This window comes from Triplophysa dalaica, chromosome 11 (assembly GCF_015846415.1).
Source record: "Triplophysa dalaica isolate WHDGS20190420 chromosome 11, ASM1584641v1, whole genome shotgun sequence".
In the NCBI taxonomy this organism is placed as follows: domain Eukaryota; kingdom Metazoa; phylum Chordata; class Actinopteri; order Cypriniformes; family Nemacheilidae; genus Triplophysa; species Triplophysa dalaica.
Genome location: NC_079552.1, coordinates 23,282,966 through 23,300,177, shown reverse-complemented (window position 1 = coordinate 23,300,177; position 17,212 = coordinate 23,282,966). Strand labels below are relative to the sequence as shown.

At 42.0% G+C, this 17,212-nt stretch overlaps 1 protein-coding gene across 3 annotated transcripts in view; it reads right to left on the bottom strand.

Moving 5' to 3' along the window:
• heatr5b (HEAT repeat containing 5B) overlaps window positions 1-17,212 on the bottom strand; it is a 34,366-nt gene that overhangs the window by 5,530 nt on the left and 11,624 nt on the right. For all 3 annotated transcript variants that reach the window (XM_056760464.1, XM_056760466.1, XM_056760465.1), the window contains exons 12-31: window positions 15,365-15,517; window positions 15,177-15,276; window positions 14,917-15,026; window positions 14,289-14,452; window positions 14,035-14,210; window positions 9,474-9,579; window positions 8,110-8,300; window positions 6,906-7,065; window positions 6,629-6,818; window positions 6,334-6,503; window positions 6,091-6,238; window positions 5,796-5,975; window positions 5,309-5,569; window positions 3,321-3,502; window positions 3,108-3,176; window positions 2,209-2,388; window positions 1,896-2,139; window positions 1,558-1,785; window positions 1,343-1,470; window positions 1,102-1,237 (exon numbers count right to left, since the gene is read on the bottom strand). In XM_056760464.1, coding sequence (XP_056616442.1) covers window positions 1,102-1,237; window positions 1,343-1,470; window positions 1,558-1,785; window positions 1,896-2,139; window positions 2,209-2,388; window positions 3,108-3,176; window positions 3,321-3,502; window positions 5,309-5,569; window positions 5,796-5,975; window positions 6,091-6,238; window positions 6,334-6,503; window positions 6,629-6,818; window positions 6,906-7,065; window positions 8,110-8,300; window positions 9,474-9,579; window positions 14,035-14,210; window positions 14,289-14,452; window positions 14,917-15,026; window positions 15,177-15,276; window positions 15,365-15,517 — 3,276 coding nt within the window. The remainder of the gene's footprint in view (window positions 1-1,101; window positions 1,238-1,342; window positions 1,471-1,557; window positions 1,786-1,895; window positions 2,140-2,208; window positions 2,389-3,107; window positions 3,177-3,320; window positions 3,503-5,308; window positions 5,570-5,795; window positions 5,976-6,090; window positions 6,239-6,333; window positions 6,504-6,628; window positions 6,819-6,905; window positions 7,066-8,109; window positions 8,301-9,473; window positions 9,580-14,034; window positions 14,211-14,288; window positions 14,453-14,916; window positions 15,027-15,176; window positions 15,277-15,364; window positions 15,518-17,212) is intronic.

Here is a 17,212-nt window from a genome sequence, read left to right as displayed (position 1 = left end):
GTAACGTGTAAATGTGCAATATAGGAAGAAGTGAAGTAGATAAGATTGAAGTTGGATCATTAGGGACAGTTCACCCAAGATTGAATCTTCTGTCATCATGTCCTCACCTTTGAGTTGTTCCAAATCTGTAAAAATGTCTTTGTTCTGATGAACACAGAGAAAGACATTTGGATGAATGCTTCCAAACAGGTCCTGGCCACCCTTGACTAGCGGAGTAGGAATAAATGGCAACAGAACTGTTTGCTGTCCAACATTCTTCAAAATGTCTTCTTTTGTGTTCATCAGAACAAAGAAAATCATTCACATTTGGAACTATTTAAGGGTGAGTAAATAAATGATGACAGGATTTTCATTTTTGGGGGAATGTACCAAACTCAAATGATGTACAGTATATAAATGGAGAAGAAACCTTGTGAGACACCAGACTCAGCTGGGAGGGCCAAGGCTTTTCTGACATGGTAACAGCAAACAACAACATGACAACACAGATCCTGCAAACACAGCAGGGCCCTCCAGCTCAGTAAAACACACAGATTCAGCCTTCAGTCGAACAAGAACATAATGCCTGAATGAAGTGAAAACTTGGGGATGACTTTTAGGGCCACAGCATGAGAAGGAGAAATAAACTGGAACCAAATCCAACTAAACATCAAGAACAAAATCTAACATACTATTTGAACACATTTTAATGTTAATATTAACTTATATTATTATTTTATTGTATACTAATAGTATTATACAATTGTTAAATGGGTCCTGTACAGTAGTTCGGTCACATTTAAAGAAAGCGTATGGTACACTGACATCTAGCGGTTGAGCTTGGTATCACCGTCTCAATTCTAAATATAGGAGAGACAAGGATGCCAAGTAACTCTTGTACTCGGTTTCATTTGCTTGTTATCAAAAATCATCTAGAAACTCTCTATTGTTTGTGAATGTGTACCGGAAGTTAAGCTGTGATCACAAAAGTGCACATGCGCAGTAACGTCTGTTTATGTTGTCAAGATGAAACTGTCAATAATATTTATCATTTCAGTTTTCTTTCTCTCCCGCTGATGTTGTGGTGAACATGTCGTGATGGGTTCAGGCGAGAGTACTCACCCCTCATGCGCTCCAGGTGCTCTTGGGCGGCACGGATGCTTTTCTGCACAACTGCAATCACCTGCAGCTGTACGCTGGGCGGATCTCGTGTTAATAAGAGTCGATGAAGCACATTCAGCAGCTCCACAGCCAGCAACTGCCATGCAAACCGTCCACAACATGTAGTCTTCTGTAGTGCTTTAACATTCATTTATACACACAGATAATGAACGCATCAAGAAAGCGTGTCAATGGCACTGACCTGGTCCTCAGCGATGTGTGTGCGGGCAGCAGACGAGTCCAGCAGTGTGCAGAGAGCATGCAGACATGACATCACATCCTCGATGGGCTCCTCGGCACGAGGAAAACACAAGAACTCAATGCTGATGCCTGTAGAACAGTTAAAGAGCGCTGGCGATTACACGTCTGAAAAAACAAGGTCAGAAAAACAATCAGCACTGTCCCACAATTACCCACCCAGAAGAAGGTGCAGTCGGTCCTTCACTAGATCCTGTGGGTTTTGGCCGGGAACAGGAGCCACGCTGGGCACTTTGAAGGGGCCAGCCTTGCCCTCCGGAGCGTCCTCACGGGTCCCGAAGCCCGTGCTGCTGAGCCAAAGAGCCTCTGCATTCAGGATAGATGCCCACGAGTTACGATAGTGAAGACGTGCTGTATCTATAGTCTCTGGGGTGTAGAAAGCCCCTCCTGAGATTAAGAAAACAACAACCGTTCGTAACTCTTCCCCAACTAATTCTGACAGAAACTTGTGTGATGCGACATGATTTTAGGTCTGGGTTCGGTTGCTCATGGTTTACCCTCTGGTGGCAGCTGGCTGGAGAATTCAGCAGGCAGAGTTAACAGAGCGTAATCCCTCAACACCGCCAGCCATAGACGACTGAGAGCCGGCAGCTCGGGCTGAACTAACGTCATTAGACTGTCCGGAGGCAGAATGTCTCTTTCATCTCGCTCCTCCTGTTCCTCTTCTTCTTCCTCATCGTTATCATCGTGAGCTTCTCTAGACTGACACTCTTTCTTTATATTCATAGCCACTACAAATACCTGACAGAGGAGAACGCCAAATAAATAAAAGCGCTGAAGAAGAGCATTACACAGTTTCCCGGGTCTTACCTCGGCCCACGCTTTCAGGACGGCCAGCTTCTCCATGGTGGTGGCGCTCTCGCTGTACAGCTGGCTGGATGGACCCTTGCCGGTCTGAACTTTGTCCAGAGAGGAGACCAACAGGTTGTGGACACGACGCAAGTCATTGAGATCGCTGACAACACCACTTCCAATCCACGCACTGCATACCTGCACACAAAGAGTCATTTGTCTAAACTTCCACACGTCTCTGTAGAGCTGTCAAAAGTGCTTCAAGAAGATGAATATTCCAATTCTGAAGACATGCTTTATGATAGACTTAAAATAGTACTGCGTTGAATCCTACACCCACTAGAGGGAAATCGAATCAAGCAACACATTTTTTCATTGAATTTTATAGAAACAACTTCAAAATGAATATTCTGACATCATTTATTCACCCTGTAGTCATTTTAGACCCCTGTGATTTGCCTTCTTCCGCATAACACAAAAGACGACATTTCAAAAAAACTTTTGGGCCCATAAACATTCATTGTATGAACACAAAAGCAATGCAGGTCAATGAGGACCAACGCTTTACTTATTTTGTGTTGTGCAGAGGAAAGAAAGAGTAACCTTCATTTTGAAGGGGAATTATTTCTTTAACGTATAACGTTTCTTGTATTGACACGGAATGAAATTGAGATGGTAAAAGTGCATTTAGATGAGTGGAAGTGCACCAGGAGAAAACAAAGCTTTTGGATTTATTTAGCAAACACATCCTTTTATTGACTTATTTACACTGTTTTTTTTCCAAATGAGAGAGCATTTCATATTTTGTCTACATTTGTCAGAGAAATCATGTTTACATGAACACAAAACAGCAAACTGGACGTTGGTGGCATATATGGGATGATTTGTGAATGAACACATGTTGTGATCGTGTTTACCTGACAGGCTTTGGCTGTGATGTCCGAGGGTGTATCAGGAGAAAATGCTGGCCGAAGTGCCGCACCAACCTGGGAACAAAACCAACATAATTACAAATGCACAGAATCTAAATCTACTGAAGAGACTCTTTATCAACATACCAACATTTCAAGATGATGAAATGAGACGTTTCACGTGAATTCATGTGAATGAGTGAGCATATCAAGACTAACGTTGGCCTGGTACTGCTCCAGTATGACATGACCGGGGAACTCTGGTTCAGGCACAGCTGCAAACTTCTTAATGATGACCTCCAGAGCCTGCAGACCGGCCATCCGCAGCTGGTTACTGTGATCCGTCGCAGCCATGAAGGCCATGCGAATCAAATCACACAGGTGCAGCACCAGATAATCACCTGCAGACCAAACAGCACAAAATCAACACCTTAGAGAGACATCTACATGAGTGTTACGGTCCTCTGGATTTAGGTTCAAAACATCCACTGGGTCACTGTGATCGCTCACAAACATGCTGATCTCTTTTTAGCAGATTTAACAGATCTTTCTTCAAGTCTGATGTCTAATCTGTACTGATAAAGCAAGATACTACTAGATTTGACATAGATGTTACTACCACTAGTATGACTATACGGATGTTTTTGTTCAGAATCAAAACCGAGAAATCAGAAGATGCGTAATGACACGTGTCATATATTACAAGTGTTCTCAAAAACAGTGTTTCATGTGTAAAGACGTCCTGTGTATGTTCAACTACAGAAAACAACCATCTACTTTTTAAAGATATGGCTGGCGCGTTTAAGCCATTACATAATAAAAGATGTGTGGTGTATTTTGAGCTGAAACTTAGACACATTCTGTGAACCCCTAGTTTATGTTACACTGATAAAAATTTCACATTTTCCTTTATGATGAACTACTCCTGGAGGTGATGAGGTGAGAAGAATTTGTTCTTGATATTTTGACATATAAATTTAGATTTCTCCTCCCTATCACTCTACAAAACCTGTGACAACACCACAATGAAAGCGTATATGGGCTGCGCGCTGGAACCTGGATGCGCACAAGTCGTGGTGGTCTTGTGAACACACGTCAGAGACTCAGACAGAATAATATGTTGATTAACCTTGCTGTTTTGGTTTCTTTTGCTCATCAATGACCCTTCTATTGAAACACTATGATCGGATGGACCAATTTAACGATGTCTTAAGTACTGACTTCAGAACAGCACTGGTAAATTATGATATTTCTTAAAGCTAAGTGGACATCACAGAACATTAAAAACAAATTTTCATTTTTTAATATACATCACTTTCTGGTTGTTTCGGTTATGACCATTTATTTGACAAACACCAAAACCAAGATTAGCTATATTACAGGCTCAGAATCTGAAATGTTTCTGTTTGTCAAGAAGACAGAAGTCCTAAACATCATCTGTGGTCTATCCTGTCTGAATAAATACATGTGTAAATGTGTCCTATGGTATGGCAGCAAACATTTGAGGAAGGAAATAAGAATGAAGAAGGCCTGTCCACAACGAGAATATAGTCGCACACGTCAGCGTTTTTTTAGACGTTTTTCGGCTTTTATAACTTAACTGGTGATGAGCCGAGTGAATGTGCAATTACACTCCCTGTAATTAGATGGCGCTTAATGAAAAACAGAAATGCCCAGTACACAAGGTGGCGCTGCACAACTTTATACTTCTGACACCCGTTTGTCACACAGAAGAAGAATTCCTCTTGCTTCCTTTTTGGTCAATGTTTGCTTGAGCGCCACCAAGTTGTGTTTTACTGTAACTTTACTGTAGCTCCAGGCACGTGAACAAAAGTGGCAATCTCGTTGGTCGCCCAGATTTTAACGTGGCACATCAAATAAAAAAAAAACAAGCCAGAGACGTTTTTAAAAATGTATGCTTTTACGCCTGCAGTATTTGCACGTCGGTATTCACCCTCACATTGGCACCCTTTGTTTAGTCACAACGCGTCAAACGTTGCCGATAAATGCACGCAATTATCGTCCTGGTGTGGACAAGACATTACACCGTTTTATTTTATAGGCTAAACATAAATATTAATCACAAAAAACAACATATTATTATCAGATAATTTCATTTTTTTTTACCCATGTCTTGTACAGTACATTTGTCACCAACCCATATGCAGCACACAAAGAAAGCATTTTCAAGATTTACTGATTTTTACCTGCAGGGTTCTTATCCTTGGCAACGCGGGCGGCCAACAGGTCGAAGTGAGCTTTGTCTGCATTTTCACACAGATGAATGATTCGACACAAACAGTCGGCAGCAAATACACGCGTCACCCAGCGAGGGGCTACGGAGGGTTTGGATTTGTCATCTTGACCCAGTGTTGAGAACATGATGTCATCATCCATCTCGTCCTTCTTCTCGGAGTCTTCATCCTCCTCCTTACGTCTGCCGTCAGACACAACAGTTCCACCAACCTCTGTGACACAAAAACAACTTCAGAACGTGACCAACTCTCACTGCTGACTCAGACACTTTTATTGGCAGTACATCGCCTTGGATGTACAAATTTTTAAGACTGGGTCAACTGAAGCGCTGAAAGTGACAGTTTTGTGTGTGATCCTTGAGATCTTGCGGATGCATGGCCTTCCTCTAGAAACAAAGTATAAATATCATTTCTTCAGTCATAAACATAAGGTGGTCACCTGTGGTAGCCGCTAGCACATCTTTGCAGAGTTTTAGCCAGTGAGGAAGTTTCTCCACAGCCAGAGAGGAGAGCATGTGACCCAGCGTGTCATGAATGTCTGAACACAACTTCCTATCCGTCTCACGGTCCAGCATTCCAAACAGAACCCCTTCTAAGCCCGTCTCCGTGATGTTCAGATCTGAAGAAAAAGCACAAACAACTCAGCACTCCAGTGTTGCTAAGTAACACACTGCTAGGTGGTAACTATGAGAGTTGCTGGGAGGATTATCGGTACACAAGCCGCAATTACGTACTGATGTTTGCATGGTCTTTGCCGTCACCAGCTCTTCTGGCCAGACTCATGGCGTATTCGCAGACCTCTGCCGCCTCTCTCTGCGCTAACTGCCTGAGACATGCCACAGCGGCGCGCCGTAGCAGCAGGTGAGAGCTGCACAGGTGCACCTGCGCAAACAAATGTCCAGCAATCAAGACAAGCGTATTCTTTGACTAAAACAGACCAGAAAGAGATACGCAGCGATACGAATGTAACGTCTTACACAGAGGCAGGGCACTAGGCTGGTTAGGTTGACGTGACGCGGGGCGAACATATGAAGCTGCTGCAGACAGGAGATGGCAGCTGCCTGAACCAGCGAATCAGAGTGATCCTGCATGATGGCGCAGCCCACCAGACATGAGGAACGGATGGTAGAGATAGTGCCGCTGTTACCTGAGGACGAACAAATCAGACTGAGCACAGCTCTTGCTGATGAACTAAATCAAGAACCAATGAGCATTACAGTAATGACACAATGATGCTGGTCTTTCTCTGAGAGGTTGGTGAATATCGGTTACCCTGCAGTTCTGGGCCCACAGTGGTGATGAGCGCCCCGAGACAGCGGCCCAGACACTGATGCACCTCTGTGTGTGACGGAGGGACGGTCAGCAGCAGAGTCAGCACCAGAGACAGGGTGGGCTCCACATAACCCCTATACATGGGCCCGCTGGAGTCCACAATGAGAGCCAGAGAGTGCAGGGCCCACGTCTGAAAGAAGAAGAAGGCATGAACACATCAGATGTAAAGACGCAGACCGGTGTGCTGAGCCCCGCCATCCTCCTCCCGGCCTCTCACCTGCACCTCGTGACACGTGGCATCTTGAGCCAGGGCCAGCAGGATGCTTACACTGGTCTTCAGGTGCTGACCCGAGCCGATGCCTCCCACGTACCGATGGAGACAGCCTAAAGCCAGAGAGTGGCCCGTCCTGGACACCACGTCACGCGCCGACTTCAACCTGTACACATCAACATTATTAGATGAAATAAGATTGGAATAGTATCACGCAGACATGCAAGCGTTTGCGCTGTCGCTGTGTTACACTGCATCCTAACCAAACGAGATGCAATCAGATTCCTGCGATAAGCAATTTGCCTGTCCATACCGAAACGCGAAAAAGGGGCAGGACGCGACAATCAATCAGAAGATACCGTATTTCTCTCAAGACTTCAGTAATGCCTCAATGGACGCTATGCTATAATTTCCGAATCTAAAAGTATGTAATCAAATGTAGATAGCCTGTCTTCATCCATGTTTGGCGATTAATATTCATGAGGTGCAGAACTTACATCGAATGAGATCGTTGTGTGGGCGGAGCTGTCAGCTGCGACGTCGCAGAAATAGAAACCGTTTCTAAAAATTGAAATGACCGTTGCTCGTCGTGCAGCCCTGTCGCGGCTGGTTTGGACAATACCTCTGATTAACATGGAAAAGATACCTTTTATCACGCATCGCGTTTGGTTAGGACACAGTGTTAGGCATTAGTTATCATCCTCCAATGATAAAAAACTGCTGCTGTAGTGTTTAGGAGCTGTTTTTTTTCAAGAATTTCACATGTTATAATGGAGAAAACGTTTGTGGAGCCATTCCTGAACTGCTATAGAGGGGGTATGACTGCAACATTATTTTCCCACGAGAACACGACGAAACACGCCACCTTGAGTGGAAAAACATACTGCAAAATGGCTGCTTACTATAGCAGCAAACCCAATTCTGCCCAAAATTCCAAAGACACCTGGCTGCTTTGTAAGTCGTAAGGATCACAGAATCCAACTGCTTTTTAATTGCACGTTTTAGTCCCGGTTTCTTTTTTTCTCCGATTGCAAGCAGCCATTTTGCTGTGTGTTTTGCCACTCAAAGGAGCGTGTTCTGTTTCACTGTGTGTTCATCAGTGTGATGAATTATATTTAACCAGTGGGATAACTACGAACAACACACATGGAAGAGATGTGATGTCACACTTGGTTAGTAGGCAGTGTTCAGAAATGACAACTGAGGTTACTTGTCAAAGCTGTGCTGTGCCATCCTGGCGATGAAAGAAGCTTCTCCTACGACCTGAGCCATTCTCCCCAGAGCTTCTCCAGCAGCACACCGCAGGATCGGGTTAGGGTTGTCCAACGCTCCCATCACCAGCGCCAGAGCAGACTTCCGTACCTCCTCTGGGCCGAGGCTGCTCTTGTTTTCAGCCAGTCCCTGTACACACAGAGCAAACAAAAGAGATCAAGATGTTTTTGCCCCACCCAAGCTATATTTGATGGGCTGGGATTTATGAGACTGCCGTGCTTGTGATGAGTCTGTGCACTCTCTCCGTCTCCAAACTAAGGTGTATGTCCACTTAATTCGGTGTCGCAAGGATTGATCGGGATATGACCTAAAAGTACCGACTGCTTTGTATGCTTTGAAAACACTCTCACTAATGTTATGTGCCGACCGGTCTGCTCAGCGCCGAATGAAGTCAAACATGCCAGTCTCTTTCCCTGACACATATTTTTCCCAAGCAACAGACACCATGACAAAAGATCGGGACCAAATCCCTGTTTCAAGAGTGCATTAAAAGAATATTTCAACTGATTTTCTCCTGGGTTGTGCTCAAAACACAAGGTAAAGGGTTCTGCACATGCACATGACCTAAACCACACTTTCATTAAAGGGTTTTCTGGGTTAACTTCTTTCTGATTAGCAAACAACAATTCATTTTAATGAACGGTTAAAAACATGTCAAACACTGAAGTCAAGAGACATACTGTCTGAATGTAACAAATCAGTCACTCGTAACCCCTCACAACATAAGTGTGTTTAGGCCATTTAGCAAGAGCGCTTAGTAAGATTAAGTCTAAAAAATCCACAGTATTTACAGTTTATTTATTTGACTGTGTGCAGTAAATGACCTATAAAATCCTTTAGTTTTGACAGAAGAGCGGTGAAACCAGAACAAATCACAAGTTGCCGTTAGCTACCTGCTGATTTTATTTTATTTTGTGAAAATAAGAACCGTTATTTTAAGTATGGGATGGGAAATAACAGCATACCTTTGATGCTCTGTGATAATGAAATGATTATAAAAAAATTGTTAAAAAAAAGGCAATAAAGGAGGAAAGAGGATAGAGTGACAGGTAATATCTGGTAGGTAAACATGTTATAGCCAATATATAACTTGGAAAATGTGAAAAACTAAAAGATAAAAGGTTTCTTTTTATTTATTTCTTTTGGATTTATTGTCAGTATTGGGCTCGCAGTTCAAGAGTAGAGTATACTTTTAACCGTGGATGACCATGTTCGTCGGTCAACACCAAAACCATATTTAACCCAGAAAAAACCCTGCGAACATGCAGTGACACATGTGTGATCTGTAGGTGAGAATGAAACCTTGAGGGCGCTCAGCACCGCGGTGAAAATGTTCAGCTGGACAGCCTGTTGACGGACACCTTTAGCTTGTTTAATGCACTCAGCAAAGTGATCCAGCATTTGCAATCTAGAACACATAACAGAGAATGAAGAAATGTCCAGGTTAGTGCAAAATAAACACAATGTTGTGACACCTCATATTATCTGTAATAACAACAGTAATACTTTTCAATTCTGCTTTCATAAGTCATACTGCCATCCATGGGCAACTGAAGCAAAAAAAATGGTGGTGGGTCATTCCCCAGACAATTCCCACTGGACAAAAAATCCTTCCTTCGCCAAGCAACTTATCCAAAGTGATAACTGTATCGTTATCCTTGGTGTTGGACCAAAACCGTTTTAACCGTAAATCATATCTTTACATTATTTTCTTACCGTAATTGCAGTCACGGAAAAACAACTTATCAAAGTGAAATCTGAATAGTTTCTCTTTTGATCTTTCAGGGTATAAACAGAAAAAAGCTCAATTTAATACTTTTTAAGATCTTTTTTTAAGACTCTCTTTCCATGAATTTTAGGGCCTCATCTCTACTTCTAATTTGAATCGTACTAATGCAACACTTACTTTTATACAGATTGTAAGATTGCAACATAATTCAGAAGGGTGGGAGCAAAGAGTAACTGAGAGACTAACCCAATGCTTGGTTTATTAGAAAGAGAAAAGAGGCTACAGTAATCGCTGAATGAGCAGTACGCCTCACAGTTTTTCCCAGAGACAGCCTTCAGCCATGGTTCCAACTCTTTATCCTCCAATCATTTGCACAGAAACTTGCATTTCCACATCATTCAACCATGTTGTTTATCAACCGGGTGTAAATGAACTTCCCAGTATTTGCCTACGCAATGATTCGATTCAGGCAAACTTTAGCTTATGACACAATTTTTTTAAATGTTATACCTTGGAAAATGGCATTTAAAGGCAGGATATCATGCTAGGTCATGCACATCTGACTTCTTTACAGTGTTAAACGTGCTGGCTTCTCATGCTTAACATGGTCAACTTGTTAATAATTGTTTTTTCTGTGCATTATACACTCCCCCAGCACTTCAACTTGTTTTGTAACAGGGATTCTATTCAAGTTCAAGTTTAAGTTCAAGTTCATTTTATATGTATAGCACATTTACAACAGCCGCCAGGCTGACCAAAGTGCTTTACAGGAGAAAAGATTGATACTACATATATTGAAACAGACCATACACAAATTTAATACAACCCTGTTAAAATTGGCTATATAATTGTAGTCAACAATTTATTACAACCCGATTAAAAATGTACAATGGCCAAATCACAGTAGTCAATACACAGGTTTTTAGCAGCGACTTAAGTCGAGGCCCTGCCACTGCAAATGCACGTTCACCTCTACGCTTAAGCCTAACGTGAGGGACTACCAACAATGCCTGGTCTCATGATCATAGGCTTCTGGATGGGGTGTAGAGATGAAGAAGTTAGACAGGGGCTTTGATGTGTAGGGATTTATATACAAAGAGGAGAATTTTAAAGTCTATTCTCTGACAAACCGGCAACCAGTGTAGGGATTTAAGGACTGGAGTGATGTGTTCATGTTTACGACACCTTAAAAGAAGTCTGGTCGCAGCCTTTGATCAAGCTGAAGTTGCGCAATTTGACGCTTAGATATACCGAAATATAACGAATGACGTAACCAAAGCGTAGACAGCCATTTCTAAAGTTTTAGGTGTGAGATAATATTTGATTTTGGAAAATAAGCGGAGCTGATAGAAACTGGATCCAATAACAGAAGAGATATGTTTATCAAATTTGAAATGCTGGTCTACAAGAACTCCTTGGTCACGTACCCGTGAGGACCTAAAAACAGATAAGCTTTCTAAATCAGGGCTTATGCACTTAGAGTTCTCATTGGGACAGATAATTACCTCTGTCTTTTCATTTAAGAAGAGGAAATTGTGGGCTAGCAATGATTTAACTCTAAACATTTCGCAAGAGAAGTAGTCGAAGTGGAATTGTTTCTTTCAATTGGTAGATAGATTGGAGTATCATTTGCGAAAAAATGAAATGACACTCCATGATTACGTAGAATAAAGCCCAGAGGGAGCATGTAAAGAGAAAATAGAGAGGGAGCTAAAAATCAAGCCTTCTGGAAGGCCACAGGTCAGGGGTGCAGGAGAAGAGGTTAGGTTTCCCAACTTCACTACAAGCTTTCTGTCAGGCTATGACTGAAACCATCTCAGAACGTTAGCTTTTAGACATATCCAATCTTGATATTAGTGAGGAGTGGTCCACAGTATCGAAGGCGGACGATAAATTTAAAAGAATAAGAACCACTGAGTCTCCGGAATCAGTAGAGAGGTAAATATCATTTAACACTCTCAAAAGAGCGGCCTTACTGCTGTGAGCAGACTTAAAACCAGATTGAAAAACCTCATAAATACAGTTACTTGACAGAAAACATTGTTGTTGATTCAGCACAATTTTCCGCAAAACCTTTTAAATGAAAGGCAAGACCGATATTGGCCGAATTTTTTTTAGGTCAGAGGAATACAGTGATGGCTTCTTGAGAAGGGGAGTGACCGTAGCGACTTTAAGATAAGCAGGAACAGAGCCTGTTTGGAGACACTTATTAATAAGAGACACCAGACCTGGCCCACGAATTTATAATTCATTTTCAATATCTTGTGTGAATGATATCATTAAAACAGAAAGAAGGTTTGAGCTTGTCAATCAACTCCTTCAATTCCTGGAGACTGATAGGTTCAAAAGCATTTAAAACGGCGGAAGCAGATGACACAGTTGTGGACACAGTTAAAGTGTGGGAGATGCTTAGTCTTAAATTAAAACTAAAATATCTCAAGAAGCTTTCACAGACAGCAACAGAGGCAACAGGCAAAGTGTAAACAGAAGGATTTGTAACAGATTGAATAATTGAAAACAAAACTTTAGGTTTAGAGTGATTCATTTCAAATAGATTAGAAAAATATGCAGCTTTCGCAGACTTGGCTGCAGACTGGTAAGCTGTAGAGAGTCTCTGAACATTTGACGAGAGATATGCAGCCTGAACTTTTCTTTTTTCTTTCTGACTTTCTACAATTTTGTTTTGAGTTTTGCCACAGTTCAGATTTTGGTTTGTGCTTATGAGGCCTAAGAGGAGCAGTTACATTTGCTACCTTAAACCAGGCAGACTTCATAAGGATAAGATGTTTATCAGCATCCAATTCAGATAATGGTTGATCCAATTGCAACAAGCACAAGTTGAAATTTATGCTAAACTGAGGAGAGTAGAACAGAGACAAAATTACAGGTGTAGTCGAAGAATGAGAGACATCTGGAAGAGGTCGTGAGAATAGTATGGTAAGAGATCATAAAATCTGAGAGCACAATATCCGTCACATCAAGCCAATATGACAGTACAAGATCTAACATATGGACCTGAATATAGCTAGAGTCACTGATCCACTGAGATTGATTAAAAGCGTCAATAAGATTAAGAAAGTCATGTGATATGGGGTTAGACGGACAGCAGACATGGATATTAAAATCGCTAACCAATAAAAAGCGATCGTAATTAGTGGCAACAATGCTGATCAGTACAGTGAATACCTGTATAAAATCCTTAGAAGAGTGAGGAGGAGGGTAAAATCCCCTAAACATACAAGAACATTACAGTCTAACTGAAGAAACTGAGCTTCAAAACTGGAAAAAGCTGTTACAGGGACCAGTCGACAGCGTGCAGAGAGAGAGTGTTTTAAAATTGTTACTATCCCACCCCAGCGTCCACATGGACGAGGAGAGTAAAAAAATGTACAGTCAGTAGGGATCAAATCAGCAAAGGGAGTTAGATCGGCAACCTTTATTCAGGATTCAAGGATGAACATAAAATCCAAGTTATGAGATGAGTAGAAATCGTTTAATACAAAGGTCTTGTTCAGTATGAATCTGCTGCATAAATAATGTTTTCACAGGTGGTAGTTTCAAAGAAGAATCCTATTTGCAAATTCAAGTAGTATTTTTAATAATGTTGCTGCAAAATTAAGCATTTTTGCAAACTCCCACTTTCAATTGTTTATTTTAATGAAGCTTTGGATTTTTCAACATTTAAAGAAAAAAATATCAAAAGGAGAACAGGATTCTTGCTCATATTTACCAAGGGAGCTAATATTTTTGTTCCGAACTGTACAGTATAAACATTAATAATGCACACAAAACTGATATAAAACATAATGGAATTTAATTTATTAGGGCATTCCTAAAGTGGAATGGATTTGACTGACGATGCAAAAGTAAACAGACATGCGCTGAATTAGAGACAGTACAAGTGTGTGGTTTTAAAATCAAGTGTGAGGGTCTTGCCCCACCCACATACAATGGTTCCAATGCCTATGCTGCCATCATGTGAAATAAAACAAATTGGCATTTTTTGAATGAAATGTTAAAACAATCGTTGAGCAGACTCAAAAATCACCTTATTTTTTTTATATTTTCCCAACTATTAGTTTTTTTCTGACGTTTGAAAGTAGGACAGAATGTAAATAATCTCTGCTCACTGACCTGTGTTTGAACGAGACATGTGGAAAGACCACTCCAAACAGAGCGACGGATGCATCGATGACCGACACACCCAGCGGCAGCGGTCCGGGGACAGCCTCGCCTACAGGTACTCGCAGGTAAATGGAGGACGGGTCGTGCTCCAGAGCTCCACTGCCCGATGCGCTGTTGGGCTGCAGCTGATCGAGACAAACAGATCATTTAAAATGGAAGCCAACAATCAGTTGCTGGCTCTAAATGGTGCCCATCACGAGTACCTGATCTTCAATGGATTTGTGATCTGTTTCCTGGAGCCATGACCCCATCAGTACACTGTCGTCATAATGACAGAGCGAGCGCAGAAGAGAGGCTGTGGTGTTGGCCGAGTTGTCTGTCAGCGTGAACTCGGCCACCAACTCCCTCAGCAAAGCGTTAAAACTGCCTGTCAATCATCATCAAACCATCATTAGCTTTGGTTTAGTATTTCGGTAACGTACAGTGTGTGTAAACCACTGGTGTCAAACACGGCACAGTTTTGCTCCAACCCTAATTAAACACACCTGATTCAGCTAATCAAAATCTTCAAGATACTTCAAGGCAGATGTGGCTTGGGGCGAAACTCTGCAGAGCTTTGAGGATCCCCCACTGTGTCACCTGGACGTCGCATTTTCGGGGAGTTTGGCGTGTCATGTGAGTGCCGCGTCGTGTCAAATTAATTTTTTTTTGCATCATGTCCAGACGCATCTGCAGCAGGCACGTATTTTGACATGATGCGTGATGCACATAGGATCACATGACGCGCAAAACACATATTTTGCATTCCTGCTTACCCGAAAATGCAAAATCCTGGCCAGGGGTGTCCCCAGGAAGTGGCAGATCTCGCCACCCTAGTCTAAACTGACTTACCTTCATATGTTTTGGGCGGCAGTAGAGCCAGTATGTCATAGAGTCGCAGACGGACCATTGCAGCACTAGCCTTCAGATGAGCACCGTGAACCTTTATCACTGCGGGAACACTAACAAACAACAGCAACACATTAACAACTCTCAATCCCACGGATGTTTGTGTGAAAGGGCAATTGCATCCGTGTCCCGCATATTTGCGGCCTGAGATATGCAAACACACTCCAGAACACAAACATGATGGTGAAAGACGTGACACTCACTGAGACATCATGGTCATTGCGCACTCGATGGGTGTCATCAGCCTACGGATCACGTCCTCAGTCAACAGCTCTGGACAATGAGCCACAAAGCTGCGCATGGCTGTAAAAAAACAACAAATCACCTTTATTTACACACTCACACGCACGTTTAAAATTGAAGCTTAAGAAAGTCGCTGAGAGGTGTTTACCGCACAGAGCGCCGGCACGTCCCTCCAGCATCACCTGCCAGCTAAAGGAGTCTCCTCGCGCTTTCTCGGCCTCCAGCTCTTTCTGAGAGCGAGGAAACACGTTACGCCACAGCAGCAACATCTTGGGCAGGTGGTAGCGCACCAGAGATGGTCCTGATGAGAATGTCATGAGGGTTTATTAGTTGCATGAGACCGTGAGCTTCAAATGCATCCATGTCTGTGTATCGCACACAACAACAGAACAGCCTTCTGAGTCAACAGTGGGCCTTAAACATGAAGCCAGTGTTTGTCAGAATTGCACCACGCATTCCCGGGCCCTCACTAACCTCACGCCATCCTCTTTTCTCACAGAGACTGATGTCTCCAAAATTCTCTTTTCCATCAGGCCTAGCCTTGACCCAGTCCCTTCTCATCTCCTACAGACTGCCTCTCTGTCACTTCTGAACCTTCCAAACCTCATTGGCAGTTGTGGCCTAATGGTTAGAGAGTTAGACTCCTGATCAGAAGGTCAACGGTTCGATTCTCAGTGCCGGGCGGTAGGGACTACCCTTGTGCCCTTGAGCAAGGCACCTTATACCTTACAGTAGTTTGCCCCCTGGGCGCTGCAGTGATAACTGCCCACTGCTCCGGGTATGTTTTTTCATATAATATAATATAATTTTCAATAAAAAATTGTCTACAAATATTCTTGTTGTCGAGTAGTCGTTTGATTATGTGACTTAATTTAAGGGCCTGCAATATCACAATTTGACCGCTACGGCTCTGTAGCGCTAGAGTGTAATGCAGTCTTCCTGAATGCTATCGCAGTAGAAGGACACACAGCGAGAATTATGGCGGAGTACAAACGAATGTGAACAAGTAAAGTTTGGGAAAGATTTACCAAATTGAAATAAAAAATGCGGTTGTGTGCAATGCAAGCAAGGCAGAACTTGCCTTTCACATCAGCACAACCTGCATGCTGGAGAATTTAAAAGGAAACATCCCGGAGAATGAGCAGAAGAGAGGCGAGTGTTCTCAATCTAGACCTAACTAACTAATTTAGCGGTAAATCTTTTTATGAGAGAATGCAATAATAACAGTAATGATAATAACAACAATAATCATATAATTAAAGTTATGTTATTATTTGTTTTGCAAAGTAAAAAGCTTTGATCGAGCTTAGGTGTCAAGTCTGTTTTGATTATTATAACACTATTAGGTATTACATGAGCGGAAAATGATTATAAGAGAGGCAAGTTAAGTGATAGGAGTCTTATATCTTGACTTTATTTTAAAATATTTTCTTCTGTTTCTTACTCTTTTTCATTAACTCTTTCACCGACATGATTGATGATTTATCTCGTCATTTAAAAAAAGACGGTTCCCCGCCAAAGACGTTATTATCAGTGTTTATACTGTTGTACAGCAGGTGGCGCTGTTACACACCTTTGGGAAAAAGTACAGAATCGCAGAACCTAGAACGTATATTTCTTATCGGTTTTTAATGATTTTTCCATGGGGAAACTGGGAGGAATCTTTGATAAAATTAATAGTTAATTAATTATCTCAAAATTATCTTTTAATCAAATTGATGCATTTTGAAGAAACCTACCCACGTCTAAGGAGTGATAAAAAAAGAACAAATCAAGATTGAAGAATACGGTTTCCTTTGTTTAAAAGCAGAGACTGTGTTCTTTCATTGGACATATTGTTTGTCCATATATTCTTTACAGAAAATGTACTGTGAGCCATCAAAGTTTGGTTAAAATGTTAAAAACGCTGGTGTAGGCTGGCAATTTTTAAAAAAAAGTCTGGCGGGGAAAGAGTTAAACTGAACTGTTTTCATATAAATGCTACTTAATGCTTCTG